The sequence below is a fragment of the Gordionus sp. m RMFG-2023 genome, chromosome 2, assembly GCF_954871325.1.
Source record: "Gordionus sp. m RMFG-2023 chromosome 2, tfGorSpeb1-WG-v2, whole genome shotgun sequence".
Taxonomy (NCBI): Eukaryota; Metazoa; Nematomorpha; class Gordioida; order Chordodea; family Parachordodidae; genus Gordionus; species Gordionus sp. m RMFG-2023.
This window is the reverse complement of record NC_088776.1, coordinates 33,824,791-33,846,680: the sequence shown is the minus strand read 5'-3', so window position 1 is coordinate 33,846,680 and position 21,890 is coordinate 33,824,791. Positions and strand designations below refer to the sequence as shown.

Here is a 21,890-nt window from a genome sequence, read left to right as displayed (position 1 = left end):
AATTAACAATGATCATGATGGCTAAAAAAATTTTAAAAATTGACTGGATATAATGTGAGATTTTTTAAAAAAAATATATAAATATTGAATTTGAGCTGTTCTTCTATATGTGATCCTATGTCTAAAATTAGAGTAATCTAGCAATTTCCCTTAATGATCAAAAGCAATGCATCTTCGAAATCTCCTGACGTATCACTCTTATATTTTTTTTCATTGTATATATTTGGTTATAACAATATTAAATTTATAAAATATTAAAATTTAATTTATTTATATAAATGATATTAAAAATGCATTACTGTTTAAAAAATATATTTAATAAAATGCAGTGACATGGCTTGGTAAATTCTATTTTTAGTGTACTCGTCTAAAATATTTTTTAATTAAGCAATATATTTTGAGCATGTTTATATTTATTTTTTATATTTAAGCACTCCTGGATTATGTATTAAACCGAAAAATGTATTCATGAATATTTATATATCCGAATCATCTCATATAGATTAAACCTGGCTCACATCAGATCTTACCTCATATATAGCTTTAATACCAGTGGCGTAGCTAGGAATTTTCCTTAGAGGGGGTCCATACATATAAAATCCTGGGGGCTTCGCCCCCAGACTCCCTTTAACGGGCCTTTGGCCTTTTGCCCGGCCTTCGGCCAGGTTTATCTTAAAAATCGTAACCACATCTTCGACAATATATATAAATATTTTTAAATGCATGAATAATGTTATTATAATTTAGTAGATTATTCTCAATGACTTTATAATAATACTACCCAGAATAAATTCAATAGTAATATAATATCCTTTCACAAACATCAAAACCAGAAAAATATAAATATTAATGGTATTTATTTGATACAAAGTCACTTTTAAGTCTTTTGAACGTATAATCTAAAAAAAATTTGCTCTGGGAGGGGTCAAACCCGAAAACCACCCCCGTAGCTACGCCACTGTTTAATACTAAAACCTAGTAGATGTAACACGCCATAGTCTCATACATATTTAAATAAAATCTTTCTAGCTTGAATTTCCAAATTATCCGTTTAATAATTTATCTAATTTATTTTAACGACGGGCTAAGATCTCGTATATACACTAACCTATACCACATCAGGCCTTAGTTCATACCAGGTGGCGTTGAATAAAAGAAATATTAACCTTAATCTAGATCACATATTAGCTCAAAGTTTTAGCTAAATCAATATTTTTTTACAACTAGGTAGCCATACGTGTTCGATAATTTTTATTGAACAATAGTCATCTTATATATATACTAAATCTAGCCGATCACACCTTAGTTCATACTAGACAAAAACCCACCCACCCAATGTTTTAAAAAAAATTTAACCAGCTCGCCCATAGTTCTCGAATAAAATATACCCGCCCGCCCATTTGTATAAATTCTTACCCACCCGCCCGCTCCCCATTAGTCTAAAATTTTTACCCGCCTACCCATTATTATTAAAATAAATTTAACCCAAGCCCGCTATTATAAAATTTAATTATGTCCATTCTTTCAATTTTTTAAACATCTAATAAAAAAAAATTCAGCATTATACCTCTACAAAAAGTTTATAATTTAGGAAATTAATTTAAGCATAAAAAAATATTCAATTTAAATTATGAACATTTATTTGATCAAATAGAATATTTATGAAATAAATATAAAATTGATATTATATGTAATTATGATTCAAAGATAATAATGAATCGACATTTTCTGGATTCAAACACGTTCTTCTTTGTTCTAAAAACCTTCCAGCAATGCTAAATCCTCGTTCAGAAGAAGCATTAATTGCAGGAATCGCCAATATTTTTCTTGCTAATTTTGATAGCTTTGGTAAATCTTTTTTAACATCCGGGTATTACAACAATGAAATCCATTACGAAACATTATATATGGTGGGAAAAATTAGATAAAGATGTCGAAAAACTAGTAAAGTGTTCTTCACTTAAAAAAACGATTGGTACAATAAAAAAAGAAATATTGTTATTGATCATTTAATTAATTATGATTTTCTTTAGTTTGCTTTTGAACAAAAAATTTTAATTTCTTAACCCTCTCACCCACCCGCCCACCTATAGTTTCAAAAATTTTTTTACCCGCCCAATGTAGACCTCTAGTTCATACCTAGTTTCAGTAAAATATATCTAACACTAGCAATCGCAGATTTTTTGGTTCTGGAATATTTATTCATTGAATCTATTTTTTCTGTATTTTTTTTTTAATGATGTGATAACATGCACACATTAAATAAAAACTTGCACATTATTAGTTAGCTCATCTTTGGAATAGTAATTGTGAAAAAACAGAATATAACTCATGAAAAAAATATCTAGGGGAAAAAAACTAAGAATAAACATCGATGTGGTCTAGATATCTGACATGACTAAGATTAAAAATTTTTTAATAAATATATATTATATATTTTAAAAATTTTATAAAAGTTTTCCGTTAGTAAACTCGCAACCTAACTGATTTATTTGACCGAAACTAGCCATGAGCGAAGACCTGATGTGGGTAAGAGTTACACTATATGAAATGCATATAGTTAGATTACTAATATTCATATAGCGGCAATTAAAACACTGCCTTTTAAATCTTTATAACTCTAAATTACGTCACTCATTTTTTTTAAATTTTATTAAAAGAATATATTGAATTAAATATCCTCAATTTTTTTTCGAATTTGATTGAATCGTTTCTAAAAAGAGATAAATTAATTGCTAAAATTCGACATCAATTTTTTTTCAAAAACAACAATATGGGTTCTCCTATCCTATTTTGTTAGACTATAACCCTATCTCCTTTTTTAATTTTTTTATACCTAATCCTAAATTATAGTGAAATACTTTAATTATAGAATTATCTTCTTATTCTTCTCCGTTTAATGACAGTTTTTCATGTTTATAGAATTATCAAATAAACATACAATTTACGGGTAACATATTTTGGGTCGATCTTTTATTTTTTTATAACTCCTAAAACTCATCTTCTACGCCATGCTCCACGAATATTTATTTAAGCTTTGTCAAAAGATCATCCAAAATAGCCTTTTTTTATAAACGAAAGTCTTTCATTCGTTCCAAACTTGAAAATATTGTTGAATTAGATCGGGGTTTTTGTTTTCAGAATATGAATGCCGTATCTTGAAGTCGCTTTAAAGCTCACTTAAAAGCATGAATATTATTTTTTCTAGGGATTTCAGAAATCACACTTGGTTCATTACAATTTCTTTCCTCATGGCATAATTAAATCAGTATAAGATCTTCTTTTAATTTTATATATGCAAAATTATCGTTTGATTTTTTGGAGTGTTAGTAGAAGGCTTTGCTAAATTTTATATTGAAATTAAAAGTTCAGTCTAGGGAAAATCAAACTAATAATGTAAGGCTACGAAGCAGCCTTAGGTTATATGATTTTACCGAAATGAGTTTGAGACTATAAAATCCTGATGTGTGCTGGTATTCTTTGTGAATATAAAATGGAAAAATTTAGATTCATATTTGTTAATTAATTTTTCGGATTTTCCCCTGGTTTATTTTTTCATAGATTTTTTTCAGGGGAATTTTTTTGAATACTTTTATTATAAAATTGTTTTTTATAGATTGATTCATATTATCAAAATCGATTTAAATGTGTTTGAATAGCATGTAATTTTAATGTTAATAGCTCGAAAATATCTAAGGGAAAAATATGTTGGTCTACCAACTTTCCTATAAAAAGAATATCAAATGTACATAAATATATTTCATTCTACTTTAATGCATTGCTCCAAAGACTTGTCATAGATCCTTTCGTATTCTTGTTTGATCCTCCCCAAATCTCTCTCAGACCTCGATACAATAATGTATATCAATTCATCTTCCTGAGTTCCCATACCCTAATATAAATTTATACACAATATAGAAACCGGGGCACACTTGGTACAGCAGGGTAACGTCAGTCCACTTCATTTACAATCTAAACGATATTTGTATGAGTGGAAATTTAAACCTTGCATAGTTAATTATGTCATACATCATTGGGAAAGATATAAAAAATATTTAACATTATATTTTAAGGGAGGAAAATGCGTTTTAGCATACCAATAGTAACAAAATATAATTGCTAACTTTATTATTTAGATTTATAAATAAATCTTAAAACAAATAAATTTATTTTAAAAAATTTTAGACCATATTTTTTAATCTGACCATTAGAATTATTAAACATTAATATGATTTATAAAATTAGAGGGCATGTTAATTGGTAGGACGAGGTACGTGTGTCTTATTAATTATTGCATATTTATATTTTATATAGATATAAACAGATGCAAATAGTTTTAAATGAATATTTATCAATTTAAAATACTAAATTTTATTAAGTAATTTAACAATTTATATTATTAAATAAGTAATTTTTCATTTTAATTTTTTTTTAAAAAGTATATTTCTGAAAATTCCCAAATTTAATTTACTTAATTATTGCATATTATTATATTATCAGTAAATTATATACTTAAGTTATTACAATATTATATAAAAAAATTTAATATTTGGACCTTTATTTCTTTGGTGGACCAACTATGACTATTGGACTAACGTACCTAGAATAGGATTAAGTGGTCTAAAATTATATTTTTAAAATTCAATTTTTTAAAAAAGTAAAGATTTTATATAAAATCTATATAAACTATTTCAAATAGCCTATATTTTGAGAGTTCAAATTGTGTTATATTTATCCATATTAGTTTGAGATTATGAAATCTGAACAAAAAGTTCATCTAACCGGGTCTCCCCTATACATGATATATAGAATATAAATTAAATACAAGGTAATTAATAATTTTTTTTCATATCATATGTTGAATTTAATTAAAACATCATTATTCAATATTTTAAGGAAATGTATTACACGGTTATGTTATTCAGGTGAGGTAATTATATCTTAATTTTTATATTGTATATTATTCTGATTTCATTAAAGGCGAGAGGGATTTGGAATATAACACTAAAACGCTTATAGCTCAATAAAAACTTAGACAAAGTAGAAAAAGCTTTGACAAAATAATAGAAAAGATAGAATAACTTATCCCTAAAGATCAAAAATAATTTTGACGGATAAAATATTATATATTTATTAGTGATCTGCATCGGGCCTAATTTTTTTTAAAAATGTTTTGCCGGCCCGGTCCGAACTCGAATTTTTTTTAATTTACCGACCCGGCCCAGCCCGAATTTATTTAAATATAAAAATTAATTTTTATAATTACTCAAAATAATGACATGTTATTTATCGTTTAGTTTCAATAAATAAAATCAAATATTTTTATTTTACATAAAAAATTCAATATAAAATTAATAAATTTAGATATATTTAAAAAAAATTCTAAGGTCCGACCCGGCTCGAATTTTTAAAAAATATTAGGCCCGAACCCGGGCCGGTTACGGGCCGGGCCTAACTTTGCATATCTCTATTATATTCCATCACAAATTATTATTTTTGGAGTTCACTTATGCACATTGTTTTTTCTTTTACAATTTAAGGGAATATTTTTGTGCAAAATATAAAAATATTACTTGTATCTATGGTAGGTTTATCTGAATTACATAATAATCTGACAGTGATAATTCAGAATCTCAATTTTAAACCATTTATGAGATACAAATAAAACCTACCCCTTTAATTTTACACGTGAGGGGCATATAATTATTTAATTTTTTAAATTTATATGAAAGATCTATTTTATAAAAACTATTATAAATTAAGATTAGTTCAAAATTTCATAGAAAAAACTGAAATTCTAGTAAAATCAGAATCCTCTAATTTAAAAATCTGAATGGTTTTAAATAACCGCGGGAGGAACAGATTTATTTTTAAATAAACAAGATTATATGAAAATGTATACTGTAGTTTATTATTTTTATTACTTCTAAAGTGTGATTAATCCTTTTGGCGAAAAATGAAGAAGGGTAACGAATGCATTCCACTAAAACATAATAGTATATTATTAATAATTTATTCTTATTGTTTCTTCATTATAACGATGGTAATATTGCAATTTTTATTCTATTTATATGATAGGTTAATATACAAAGTTCTAATTCGAAATTGAATTGGAGTCAAAATCGTTTCCTTAGGGGCACCGTTCACCTGCTTTACTCTATTATTTATTTTAAACAATGTTTTTAATGTGATATTAAATTACTCTCCTGTAAGATTGAGAGAGGTGTGTTTAGAACCTTATTCTGAAGAGATAATTAAATGACGCCTTGGCTATATTATTTAAAATATATCGTTTGCTAATTGCTATCAAAATCTAAATAACGAACCCCTTATTAAATACAAAAAAATAACGTGTATGGAAGGCCGGGGTTAGTGTAACCGTGGGGAATGGCAAACTACTTGATCTCATTTTCAAATTAGAGGCGCTGGGATAAATTTTGTCCTAATATAGATTTAAGTAATGTGAAACTATGTGTCAAAAATATTTTGAAATAATTTACAATTAAAATTTAGATGTCAAATTTGTAAATATGCAAGACAAAATTATAATCTATATTAAATTTAAAAAATATTATGATATAATTTAACTTTTATAGCAAAATTTGAATCCCCCCTGCTCCCTCCTTTATCTACTTAAATAGAGTCATAAAATGGGAAAACCAAAACGTAAGTTTACTAACATTTTTGGTGTTTAGAATTTATTTTAATCTTAATTAGTAAGGATGCTAGTGAGGCTTGCAAAACCAGGGTACTTTGACCCATTAATGCATCATAATTTCTTTTACTAATTTATAAATTATCTTTGGTTTCTGTGGATTACCTTTATCAAATTTTGAGATATCACAAAAAATGAATAATCAAAACCATATATATGTTCTAAGGTATTTAAAATGATCAAAAATTATGTTTTAATTTTTATATAATTTTGACCATATTTTAGTTATAGTTTTAACAAGAATATTAAATGTATTCTATAAATATCAAGCGAGCTAAAAATTACATTTTAGAAAGCCCAATGATTGGATTTTTTTAAACAAATCACTACTTTTATAAAAAGTATAATTTAAAGATCTTAAAACAGTGGTTTGCCAAACACCGGTCTCCCCTATATCAATTTAAATCAACTGATAAAAATTTGTGCATAATTCTTAATTTTAATCTTAGTTTCGTAATAGGGAATTTGAAAGATTTCGCTTATATATTATTTTGGATATAATTTTTTTAACCCAATGCTGTTAAAGCATGTTCCGAATCTCCGTGCATTTCCTTTCTTATGACATCCTCGATATTCAACTTAGTTATCCTTTCGTATTCTGCGAAAACGTTTTTTAAGTGATTCAAGTCTCGAGATGTCAAAATTTCTATAAAGATAGCTTTATTGAAGAAGAGTAGCTTCTCAGAACTTTCTTTGGCTAATGCCTTATTATTAAAAGTGTTCAAACAATTTTTGGAATTAAAACTATAAATAGTGTTTATTCAATCTATGTAATTTTTTTTATATAAGAATTCTACTCTAGCCCTTCAAAGTCCAGATGGAAAAAAACTTGGGAGACAAGATGGGATTTATGCGAACCCAAAATTAAAAAAACTATCTCAGAATTAAATTAATTTAAAGCAATTATATTTAACAAAATTCTTTCAATATTTTTGTTTGAATCTTTTAGTAGCTTTTTTTAGGTAAAGTATATAAATATAAAATTAATTTTAATTTTGTCTGGGGCGTTCATGGATTATAATGGTTTTTTGGAGCTTGTGGTCCGCATAAACCACATCTGGTCATCCGTGTAGATTTTTCCCCATCTATGTACTAATATTTTAACCTTAAATAATCATTATACATCATCAATTTTATTCACTAGTTTTTTATATAATTTGTCGACTCTCTTGACAAAAGATGTCATAAATTTTAAAAAGCCACTTTATTTGAATTTTTTAATATATGTTTAAAATATGAAAGTTATGAATAAATTCAGTTAGATATAACGTATGTAAATTGTGATCCGGCCTATACTTTCATTTTATTTTTTTCACCTATTAAAATTTTAATATTATCATGAAACTGTGATTATTGAAAATGGTTAATTTTTATTTCAGTTCAATTTTTTTCAAGATACACCTCAATTACACCAGAAATCAGTATTATTGCATATATTAATTTCTATTTTATTTTGGGATCACCATTGGATAAAATAAATTTATTTTTTTTCGCCCCTAAGTCTATAGGAAAAAGTAAATTTTGAAGATTATTTAATATTGAATCTTTGGAACAAAAAATTTGGTAATAGGTTCATTTTCTACAGTAAAAGTTTCAGAAGTTATAAAACTGAAAATAAGGTCCGGCTAGGAAATATTGCGCGGCTAACCACATAATAAATTATATATTACTAAATATCGTTAGGCTATCTATAAGTGCTCGGATATTTATGTATTATATTTCCAATCATAAGTAGGTTTTTACTTTCTTAATATTAATTAGACCTGTGCGCCGTTGCTCATGCCGGCGATGCCGGTAATTTTATTCACGCCGGAACAGCCGCCGATTGAGATGATCGGCGCGATATGGTTCGCTGCCAATTTTTTATATGGCGGCGGTTCGGCGTGTATAATTTTTAGAATGCTGTTTAATTATATTTATATATTAAATTATCAATATTTAAATTTGAATATTAACATTAATAAAATTAACATATGAATTGTATTCTATTGCTATATATAAGATAATAGTGTATATCATTTACGTTCATTCATACAGCGTATTTCATTTCCACAAACAATACATATTGATTATTTTTATGGACTTGCACGTTTTAAACCACCCTATATACAATTGAAATAACAACTCTCTCTACTAATCATAATCAAGTTATGTCTGAAGGTACTTTTGGAAATCTTATTTTGTAGAATGATTGAAAAGCACAATAATGCCTGAATATTTATTGTGAACCTTGCTTACAATTGGAGGAAAAAAGATGTGGAAGATTCGGATAAACATAATCTATTTTCATAGTAATTTATTTTAATTTTAGACTTATATTTATATATAATTTATATTTTAGTAATGAAATTAAATGTTTTAGTAAAAATATAACTACAATTAACCTTTCTCGGCACTGAGTTAATATTCATAAAATATCAGAAAAAATTAATACAAAGTCTAAAAATGTTTTTAAAGTCAACTCCAAGATGTAGCAACAATATAAAAGATAAAAAAAAATGGCTCTTAGGTTAGTATTGTTTATTATTATTCATTTTAGATTTTTAACTGGTATGTTAAATTAAATTATTAAGCTTTTATTTAAAAGTTCAAAACAATTAAATTTTTAATTTTTATTGTCAGCTCTATTTTGAGATCTTTTTAATGCCTAAATTTAATATACAATTTATTATTAATTATGTAAAACTATATTTTGAAAGTTCAAAACTAAATTAAATTTCTTATTTGTTTCATTGCAGCCCTAATTATTTTGATGTTTTTTAAATATCTTTTTAATGTATAAATTAAATATGAAATCTAATAGGGTGAAATTATCTTTTTATGTGCTGCTTAGATTTAATGCCATTTGATTCTATAAACAATAAAGGGATGACAGATTTTCTAAAGGTTTAAAATTTAAATAAAATGATTATTAAAAAATAAATTGACTAAAAAAATAGAAATATAAGATATTTGATTCCTCGTCAGAATTGCCTAATAGGACAAACATTAGTCGGGGTGCGCTAGATGATGCTTATATATCTATAAAGGCACATGTTTTAAATATGACTGATTCTGGACCAAAATTCTGTTCTATCACTTTTGATTTATTGACCGATCATTTCAAGCGTCGAAATTATATCACATTTATTCTTCATCATTTAGATGAAAATTTTGATTTAAAATATTTTACCCTGGCAACTAGAAATGTAACTCAAAAGCATAATGGGGAAACCATATTATTTGAGATTGATAATGTTGAAGAGGAGTTCCATTTATAAGTCAAAATAATACAAATGGCAACTGATGCTGGGGCCAATGTCAAAAGAAGCGACAGATTGGGGGATTATGAGCATCATTTACGCTTAAGGCATGGACTTCATAATTTGGTTACAGTTGATGGCATAAAAAATGTTTCGGATAATAGAAATGGCATTGCACCAACCAATCTAATTAATACAAAAACTTTAAAATTAAATTGTCCTACCCGCTGGCACAGCATATTAACTATGCTGGCAAGTGTTCGCAGTGTAAACAAAATTCCTATGTTCTACATAAAATAGAGAACAATCTTTAAAACTCTTTATTAATGAATGGAATATGAGCTTTACGCAGTATTAAATCCATTCCGATAGTAGGTGGATCTTTCCTCCCAAAAGGGATCGACAATAAACTTAGGGTTATTATTTCGCAGTGAAATAGAAACCCATTTATAAAGCAATAGATCTGATTGCTCAAATATTATTTGCTTAAAAAAAAATATGAAAAAAAAGCTTGACCATAGGTTTTCCATTACTGAACTTCAAGTTATTTTATATTTTTATTATAATACTATATTTTAAACATTAGATATTAGCGACTCTATTTGATCCCAGATATTTCAAGATCTTAAAATTGTTTCAGAATATTTAAATTCGAAATCTACGACATCATTGAAATTTTTAATTAGACATTTAAAACTTTTAAAGCATGATAGAAATGCACAGAATGTTCAAGTTGAAAATAATAGGCAAAAATTCAGTTCTTATATAGCTAAAATATCTCGTAAACATTCCCTTCCATGCAACGATCATAACAACATTATCAATAGAGACCAAGAATGACATATTTTGCTCAGCCAACATAGTATACCAGAAGGGGATGCACTAACTTTTTTAAGAAAAAGCGACTGGAACTTCCTATGCTTGCTAATTTAGCTAGGGTTACAGCCAGCGAAAGATTTTTAGCTGTGATGTCCTAAAACATATATTTTTGAATTTTTAATGAAATAAAATAGTGCTCTAAATCAATTTTCGTCATTTACAAAAAAAATGATTTTTTTTTCTAAAAATTATTTATAAAATTTATTTTTACATTAAAAATATCTTATGTTATTTTTTTCTAAAAATTATTTAGAAAATTTATTTTTACATTAATGTTATTTTTTTTAATTAATTTATTTCTGTTTGTTATATTTAGGATATAGCATAAATCTAAAAAAAATTATTATTTTTGAATGTTTATTATATATACTACTAGATTGGCGATTCATTAATTAAAATTTCCATACTTGGGAGTCAGCTCTAGCGCCATTTTGTGGCTTGCACATCGATTAATTGTCCTTATTAATCATTATATGTATGCCCATTAATGTGATTTAATCGACGTGCAAACCACAAAATGGCTCTACAGTTGATTACTATGTATCACCATTTTTAAATGCACTTAATGCATGAATCGTCAATCTAGTGCTATATATTATACATTATTTCGATGCACTTTAATATTTACGAGTTTTTTTTATAGCATTATATATTACCAAAACTAGTTGTATTTTCGGTTTCAAAATGTTTCAATATTAAAGTTGGTTCCACGTGTATTCGAATGGTATATTTCCCTTATGTACACCCTCTAAATCTTGCACCCCTGAGTGTTTTTCCACCTTTTTTTTCTTAAAAAATATCGATTTTCAATAACAAATTTCAATATTATTTTTTATATTACTATTTTAAAAAAAAAAGAAATAAAACATTCTTCGTTCATTAATAAGCGTGATTTTTGCGATTCTTAATATTTTACAAGCCGGCCCAAATGAATGAGGGAGTAAAATAATCTACCATCTCCGGTAATTAATATTCACTCATACTGGCCATCGATAAAAATTCTTGGGATCAAAAATTTATTGATTTATATTATAAGTCGGTATTTTCTGTTCAATATCAAACCACAAATTAATATTTAAAGTAAAGAATATAGAAATTTTAATTTTTTTATATTTAAACCTTTATTGAAAGATAAGTTTTGTTGTATATGCAAATTAGAATGTTAATTTTGGAAGTTATTATTCATAAATAAATTGTAGACGAAGATAATATTTTTTGGGTAATTTTGTTATGTAAATGATCTTAAATTTAACATAATATTATTTTATAAATTTTCATATATTCAAATTAATTGTAAAACAATTATGATATATATATCGCGTTAAAAGTGAGATTCGGGACACAAATGATTATTAATTTTTTAAAATATAATTTGGATTCCGGATCGAATAAAATATAGTCGTAAAGTTTTTTATTCTTGATTATATTATATATTGGGTTATCATAATTTATATATATTTATTTCTTTCTTATTTAGATTCCAATAATAATAATAATTCTAATCGCGAGTGTTAGTTAACATCGATAATAATATAATCAACTTCTATATACAATTTCAATTCAAGCTTGCAGCCAACTGCAACAAGATTGTGAGAAAAATCATGGTAAATGAAAAGGGCATCGATTTTTTAACGTATTTATATGGAAGATATGTGCCATAAATGGCCATGTTTGACGACTGACCACACCCTTTTGGTGAAAAAATTACTAATTTAGGATATTTTATATTAATATTATCCTTAGGCATTTAGCATTATTCACACAAAATATTAGAGCTTACAAGTTTTATTTAATAGACATATAAAGGCACTGAATAATAATAGACTGGTGAGTTTTGTCTGACTATGTATTAACTGGCCACAATTCATATATTCACATTGAAATGAAAAGTTTGTGCAAAACAATATTTGGTGAAATTTCTTATGATGAACTAACTTAAACAAAGATAATTTTTAATTTATAATATTATCAGTAAATATATTATGGTAAATTGAGATGTTAATACTAATTAACTTAGTGTATAATTAATTTTTTATATACCTAAAAAATGAAGAAATATTAATATAGGTCTTTAACAAGTATTTCATATTATAATATTTTCATATTTAGTAAAATTCTTAAATAATTCATTATGGCCAGTTAACATAGTTGACTAGTCAATACATATCATGTTTTGACTCGTCAGAAAAACAACTTTTAGCATCACCTTGAACTATTATAGATAGAGCTTTGATTCAAATTTTAAAGATAAATTAGGTTACACATGATTTGTTTGGTTAAACCCAAATCTTAATGCCTTTCTTTGATAAAAGCCAAAACATTGTCATTTATAGTACATCTCCCCAAGATTTAAAATCCATTTAATATTGTTATTATTAGATATATAATTAATGTTGGAGTTTGAGTGTTACGAGTTATAATTTTAAAAAAAATTAGAAGCCAATGATTTAATTTTAATTGAAATATAATCGGCATGTGATAATTTATTGAGGAAAAAATTATTACCAAGAAAATTGTGATAACAATAAATCACAATAAAACTCTATATTTTTCCCAATATATAAAATTTAAATTAAAAAATTAAATATATATTGGAAGCTAGAAAAATAATTTAATGATATACGATATTTTTAAATTTTTCAAATCAAATGTATGTAAGAAAGACTAGATACATTCATTCATTAATTCTTTCTGACCAATATTTTGGAATTTCAAAATAGGATAGTAAAAATTTGGAATCTCGTTAATATCTCCTAGAAATTTTTAAAGTAAATCTGAAATTAATATTATAGTTTACTTTATCAAAACAAACATATAACTTAATACAAATAAATTTTAGTATACACAATTCTATTTCTTATAAAAAATATATTACAAGTACAAATCGCCCATGAATCGTTTATTATACTATGGACATTAATTATTTTAATTTAGAGATAAAATGAAATATACACTATATATATTCTAGCATAAATAAAATACGAGCTATTTATTAACTCGCTAGCTATATATTTTTATCTTAAAATTTTTTAGCCCTAACTATAATAGCATCTCAAATATTATGCCCTGTGGGATGCCAACGATTGCAAAATTTAAAAAAGATTATATTATTTTTTTTTACCAAAATATAGAATAATACTATAAAAAAACTCGTAATAGTACATCAAAAAATGCATTTAAAAGTGGCCATACATAGGATTCAACTGTAGCGCAATTTTTTGCAGGTTGATTAAATGATATTGGGATTCATATAATGATTAATAAAGACAATTAGTCGAAGTGCAAACCACAAAATGGCGCTACATCTTACTCCCAAGTATCTAGTAGTATATATAGATCATTGAGTTCTCTAGGTAGAATTAGGCAAAATTGATTATTAATTTGCGTAATTAAATAAATAATCTTGTTAAAAATATTTTGCTGTATTTTCATTTAGATTTAATTGTGAATTAAAATTTAATAACGAAATAATTTTTTTAAAATTTGGGGGCCAAACATTTTTTCAAGGGACTAGATTTGGTGGCAAAATTTATGGAGGGGCCTGCCACTCCCCTCCCCCCCCCTTAGCTTATCCCGTGGCTACGGCCCTGATTTTATAACACTTTACTCTAAATGAAAGGCTTTAGTTAATTTCATTTTATATTACTCATAACTCAGTTTTAGAAAAATAGTCTCTCGAAAATCTAAAATTTCTTACATAATATTGAATAATTTACTTTAGCATCAACTATGACTTTTTGTCGATCCTCTTCATGAGCCTGTTTGCGATCAATCTTTAGAAGTATTTTATATTAGTCAAATCAAAATAAAATTATAAGCTGATTTTTAAATCTTAGCTTTCAAATTTGATAGTATAATAATACTTAATATTTGAAAAAAAATACTTTTGACTAATTAGCGCTTGATATAAAATAAATTTTATATAACATAAATTTTAAATAAACTATCACTATAATTTTATATTATGAAAGTCAAACACCCGTTCCATCTTTACTTTTTTGTAAGATGCGGCCCAAAGATGAATAATTTGGGCGGGATGCATCCCAAAAATCCTGAGGCAGAAAGGGTTCACGCCTGTCTCCCGTCCTAAATTCCTATCACATAATGTACCCCCCCCCTTCCATTATGCATACTTTTAAATATTTTAAAGAGATGTGGTCTAGTTTCATTAATTTTATCTTATCGATTGGATGGTTAATTGGTATTTATACAAGATAAATTTGGAAAGCCAGATAAATTATACACTATACAGTAAATGGTAAGGTAAAATAAAAGAATGGTTAGTTAAATTTTCGGTATTCTCTTCACATTTAGTACCACTAGACACGAAATATATATATGTATATTATAAAAAATTTATATATGCAAATGACATAATTGGATTTGGCTATTGCTATATATAAATTTACAAAGGAACAGAGCTTTTTAATATATCATTTTTTTATAAAAAAATTTTTCATATGAGCAAAATAAAAAGTCTGCTTGAGTCACATTAACATAGTTTCCGCTTGTTGCATAGCTCATAAGTCGAAGGCAACATACCCATTTTGTAGCTTTAAAAAGTTAAAATCACAATGAATATTATCTTGTAGTACTAGACCTGTCCTCCCACGAAACTATCGGCGGCCGCGCAATTTTCAAAAATCTAATCGACGGCTGGTGGCGCGCCGATTTTTAGCCGCCTTCAATAAAATCGGCGTAAATCAGCGCAGTTATAAATTTTTATAACATAAATTTTCTTAATTGCTTATTAATTTTTTTTTTAAAAAACAAATAAATATACACTATTCTACAGATATCTCGGCATATTTTTTAATATTCATTTAATAGAAAACTTATTATATCCAAAATCGATTTCGTAATTTTATAATATCATGTATAAAAATTATTTTATTTAAATTTTCGGGACATAATGATGATCTCCTTTAATTTAACGTCAAACCAGCGGTAGAGAAAACTCTTTCACTAGGTGTGCTAGTCGCCGGAATGCAAAGAATTTTTTTGTCGAGCCTGGAAAGATTTGTAAGTTCACTCTTCTTTTCTCTCCAAAATTTTAGAACGTCCATACCTTGTGAATGTCTTTTTCCAAGAAAACTGTGGCATTCTTGTTCTAAGTCACCTAACTTGGAATCATAATTTATATTTGTTGAATGTTTATTTGCCAATTTTGTCAAATAACTTGAATTTAATAATTCATCCTCATTAGCTATATTTACTACCTGATTATCATCATTTTCTATAAGTTTAAGATGTTTTATTATAAATTCTGAAGCTGGGCAATTTTGCTATATTAAATATTTGACATAAATTTTTAAAATCATGGATCTAAAAGAGAAGCCAATACCTAGATAATTTTAAATAAAAAATAAAAGAATATACTTATATAATATTACTTGCAGATTACAAACCGGAAATCGTAATGCAAGTTTTTTTAGTGTATTTTCCTTAATGAAATAATTTCAGAACTATCACTATCATTTACTATTAAATGTGTTTCAATTTCACTTCTAAAAAGTAACGCCAAGTTTAAAGTAGGCCCTTTTTGTACTGAAAGAAATTCGACAGTTTCTTTAAATTTTGAAAGAAATGCTAATAGTTCTTCTACCAGATCAGATTCATAATTTGAGAAAGTGCTTCCCAATTCTTTTCAAAACATTATTACCTTATTTAATCCAGATATGCTTTCTAGCATAATTAATATACTATGCCAACGTGTTGGGCTTGGGACATTTAATTTTAAGGTTTTTATATACGTGGAATTATTGTAATTATTATCATTTAATTACCAATTTGAAAACGGGTATCCGGGTATGGATCAATGCTGTCAAGATCTAACATGTCTGATGTTAAATCCATTGTACTTAGACATTTTCTTTGATATTCCTCGAATTCAAATTCAACCTCTGCAGTTTTATATCTTAGAGCAGTAATAATTTCTCTAATTCTTTTGCAAATAATTTCCAGACTATGGATTTTTTATTATCCAGAGTTAGGATACTAAAATTATTTATAGAATTATTAAATGTAGATATATCCATTTTGAAAATATGTAAAAGTATGGTAACTTTTGGAATCTTAGATTTTCAGATTTTTGATTGATTGAATTCTATATTGAGTCAATATAATTATGATTTTAAAATAGAAGAAAATAAAAATTCATCAAAATCCTGATTGACATTAAAAAATTACAAGAGTGATGTTGACCAATTATTAGAATAAAAAAGTATAAAATATGAAAGAAATTTCTGCGCCGGCCGTGCGCCATCGACATGAAAATCGGCGGCGCGCCGGCGTGATTTTCTTATGCAAGGCGCACAGGTCTATGTAGTACTAATTGGTTAGCAGAAATCGTTATGATTTTACTGATATTTCCCTCTGGAATTATGGTAATATTGCTTGTTTAAAACTATTGAAATATATACATGTATTTTATCAACCCTCCTAATATATTTCTTAGTTTTTTTACATATTGCAGTGTCTCATTGGCGTACGCAGCGGAGGGGGGGGGGCAGGGGGACAAATCTCCCCCCCCCCAAGCCAGCAGATGCCGGATTTTCAAAAATATTAATGTTTATATTAATTTATATTTGTTAATATTTATTCCTATCTCATATTAAATATATATTTAATTACATTTATTTATCACATTCAGCTATTAAGTTATTTATCAATTAATTTCGATTTCAAGTTTTCATTGGCGTAATATTTACCTATTATTTTCAAATTTCTAGTGGCGTATTATTTATCTACCATTTTCATATTTCTAGTCAAATAATAATTTTTCTGAAACTCTTTGTCCAACAGGGAGAAAGAAAGTGCAAGCTTGTCCAACGAGATGGAGTCTCCGCCATCAAGCAGTAACAGCTTTTATGGAGTTATAAGAACCGATTATTAATGCTATTACTGAAATATCACAATGGCCTGAAAGAAATATTTCCTCAGAAGCTAGAAAATTATTGGATTCAATACTTATTTCAATTTTTTTTCTCATTAAAATGTATTATTTAATTATACAACTATTTTATGTAATACTTTTCAAAAACATGACATTGACTTGATTAAGAAGATGAGAATAGCGGGGAGCATTTTATTAGAACTCAAGGAAATTAGGGCTAATGTTGATGAAGAATTTCAATTTTATATGTTATCGTTGAGTCAAAAGGAGATCTATACGTGTTTAATATTTGTCTCACTCGATTTGCATCAAGGCAAGCTCATCGTCAAAACATTAGTGTAAGATCAGTAGAAAAGTATTATAAAACTATAATCCAAATAAATGAATGGTTTTTAATTCATCATGCAGCACTTACCAATCAGCAGATATTACTTCCACAAAAGCCTTCCCAATCGTTTCAGATGGTGATAGAAAAAAAATAATATTTGTTTGATGCCTTATTAGCTGAATAACTATGTTTAAAAGATTAACTAAGATATAGTCCCAAAAAATGCTATGGATGCTTTGTATAATTTCAAACACATTTTAGATTTATATTATATATATTAGCAACTCTTCCCATTAGTAAATTAATGAGAGAACATTCTCTTTTTTAAGAAGAATAACAGAGCACTGCAGAGATACAATTTGCAGGGCACGGCCTGGATTTTTTTTTCAAAATTTTTTTTCGGCCCGGCCCGGGTTTTTTTTAAAGAAATTATATTTATTTTTGATTTTTATAGCTAATTTCAAATATTTGGTTTTAAAATATATAGTCAAGCCCGGATAAGTTTTTTTAAAAAAAATCAGGCCCGGGGCCCGGCTGTTTTTTTTAAAAAGATTTTGGGCCCTGCCCGGGTGTATTTAAAAAATTAAAATACGATCCGACCCGGGAACTGGGCCTGCAGTTCTCTGAAAACATACCTAAGAAATACAACTTCTGAAAGTGGATTGAATGGTTTGGATCTTTTAAATATTTATAAGCATTTGGCGCCAAGCAAGGATGAGTAATTGAAAAATTAGCTCAATCCCAACGAAGATTGGATTTTACATTGTAAATATAATAGAAAATACAATTATTCCTAAGAAACTTTTTGTGTTGTAATATTTATATTTCCAACATTAAATTTTTTTACTTTATATATAAATTTTAAAGGCTCAAAAAATTCAAATTTCTATTTTGGGTCATTTAAGTGATTCACATGGTGATATTCACTTTATATTTTTTAATTCACATTTATTTTATAGTTTTTTATGTGCCGGTTTATATATATAATTTTTTTATAATTCATATAAATTAAAATTGTGTATTAGAAATAGTTATTAGTCCTAATAAATTTATGCTTGATATTTTTAAATAACAATAATATTTCTTAAAAAAATTTATAACCCCCCCCCAGACTAAATTCCTGCGTACGTGCCTGCAGTGTCTACATGACCTAGGGTAGTGGATAGGTGCAATTTACGTTCATATATTTTTTACAGGGGTAGGCAGTTAGGCTTCCTTCCAATTTTTTTGAATACTCTAACAGATATCAATATAGAAATTTAACTAATTACTACCTTGTTCTTAGATTGTTTCTTTATTAAAACATATTTTCTGATATATATTTTATATAAATAATCTGCAAATCTTATATAACAATATATCTGCTTTAGCTCATGGCGCAGCCTTGTTTTAACAGCTATAGCTTCATGTTTATTATATTTTTAAGTTATAGGCGTGAATGCCTTTGTTGTTTAATTTTTCATTAAATTTTTTTCATCAATTTAAATATATAATTGTATCTATAAAATTCAAAATAATATTTTTTAAATTAGAGATAGGGCAGAGAGGGGGGGGGTGGGGGTGGAAGTATGTAAATTTATATTTAAAAAACAAAAATGGCAGGGTGTACTCTAAATGATTATGAATGATGATATTAATTAATACAACCCCTTCCATATGACTGTAATGAACTTATTGTAACTCGCACCGTGATAGAAGGCACTGCCAAACGGATGCTTGACTTTCCATAATTATAAGCAATTCATTAAATTTACCGTCAGTAAGGATATCAATATTTTTTCAAAATTTCCACTGGTGTCATGTTTTAAATCATTTATTAATTCCGTCGAATAACCTAATGTAAAAAATAAATTACATTATATATTTTTTTTAATGTATCCTAAAATATCGATTTTCCAACAAAAATATTAAAAACTAGACCCCACTGAAATTGAAAGGTTAGTCACAGTGACATAGCAGTTTAAAAAAATATTCTCATTGGTATAATTTAATTGTATAATTAGATAAAACAAAGCAATATATATATTCTTTTTAATAAATTCAAATTTTATGGAAAATTTTTTGAAATAATTATAAATTCACATCTCTTTCCCTCTTTGTCTTTACCACAATCATCCTAATAGTTTTCAATTGCTTTTATAATGTGATATAAAAACGTAAAACGTGTTACATATTCTCTAAAATCGGTAATCATAAAATTTTCCAACGTGTAAATTGTGAATTTTTTATATAAATGAATATCTAAAAATCAAAATTGATGTTATTTTAATTTTATTATACTTACCTTACATTATTGTTGTTAAACGACCCGATTTGGGTCAATTTTTAAAAATGGCCCTATTCAAATTTTAGACAAAATAATATTACATAACCTAAAAATTTGGCAAATAGAAGTCCATACCTTTCTGTCGCTTATGAACAAAAATCTCCAGGTTTACATAATAATATTTTATCTAAAATCTTAACAATGCCGTTTTTAAAAATCGGCCAAATTGGTACATATTTGGCTATGTGCTGAACAGTCTTTTTGGTGACACTGGAGATTATAGTGGAAGAGAAAATTATAATATTAGTCACAATGAAACAAAATCTGTAATTATTCTATATTTCATGTAGTGTTGTTAAAAATCCCGCTTTTTGTCGATTTTTAAATATGGCTCGATTAAAGTTTTAGCAGGGGCGTAGCTAGGGGCCGTTTAACAACATCCTTACAAATCAATTAATTCTGTTAATTATATAGGAATATGCAAGATAATATTAAAATAAATTGTAAATTGATAAAAATTGCTAAATATGTTCATTAAAAAGATAATAACAAAATAGCATTTTAGATTCTTTTAAGTGATCGGAGTACCAATCCCCAAGTGTACTCCAAAAATCCGGACCATAACGGATACGGATTAGGTTCAGATTTAGGTTCAAATAAAAATAACAGTTCATCACGTTTGATTCGTAGGAAATAATAATATAAGTTGGGGTTAAATCTTTAATAAAAAAAACCGGTTAGAACATTTTCCCATAATATTAGATTTAGAGAATGTGAATGTGAAGCACATTTTTAAAAATTTTATCCATATTTCCTAAAAAATAATATTGAGCATATATATAATATATATATATACAATTAAAATATTTAAAGATTCTATGCTTGAAATTATATCTTATAAAGGGAAAGAACAAATTAATGGTTGAGAACACTTCACATACCCTTTTATAGGTTCGGTTCAGTTCAGGTGACAAGTATTTTGACAGTTTAACTTGGGTTTTGGTGTAAATAATAATCGTTTACCCATTTAACGGTTCAGGTTGGATAACTGCTTTATTCGTAACTATGATTATCACATAATCGATTTAGAAATTGATTTTTTTTAAAAAAACATAATATATTTATTCATTTATTTAAAATAAATATACATTTTTTATAACATTCTTGAATGCTAGTCAATTGTTGGAAGCTTTTCGAACAAATTATCTGTATCAAAAGGCATTCGTTTGTTCCTATTCCCTGTTTTTAAAATATGATTATAAATTATGCTAAAAACTATATTCCCTAAAAATAATAACATAGAATAAGGTCTTGTTTTAGGAAACAAAATATACTTTAAATTAGTATCACTTTGTTTTTTATTTATACCAAAGAATATTTAAATATGACCTTTGATAATATTTGTAATAATTTATAATAGAGTGATAGATTTGAGGCGATTTTGAGATAAAAATGTCATTATATTTTTTAAATTATATTTTGAAACTTGAAGGTCTTTGGTCAAGGTTATGTTACAAAAATATTATTATATTTTTTAATACAAGGTTAGTTAAAAGATTTACCAC

The 21,890-nt window shown here is 26.5% G+C and overlaps 1 protein-coding gene across 3 annotated transcripts in view; it reads right to left on the bottom strand.

The window, feature by feature from the left end:
- Positions 1 to 21,890, bottom strand: part of LOC135923950 (annexin A5-like) — a 31,921-nt gene continuing 10,031 nt past the window's right edge. For all 3 annotated transcript variants that reach the window (XM_065458977.1, XM_065458976.1, XM_065458978.1), the window contains exons 5-11: positions 21,474 to 21,564; positions 19,814 to 19,893; positions 14,553 to 14,609; positions 7,227 to 7,419; positions 5,925 to 5,983; positions 3,770 to 3,892; positions 1 to 197 (exon numbers count right to left, since the gene is read on the bottom strand). In XM_065458977.1, the coding sequence (XP_065315049.1) occupies positions 138 to 197; positions 3,770 to 3,892; positions 5,925 to 5,983; positions 7,227 to 7,419; positions 14,553 to 14,609; positions 19,814 to 19,893; positions 21,474 to 21,564 (663 nt within the window). In that variant the 3' untranslated portion in view covers positions 1 to 137. The remainder of the gene's footprint in view (positions 198 to 3,769; positions 3,893 to 5,924; positions 5,984 to 7,226; positions 7,420 to 14,552; positions 14,610 to 19,813; positions 19,894 to 21,473; positions 21,565 to 21,890) is intronic.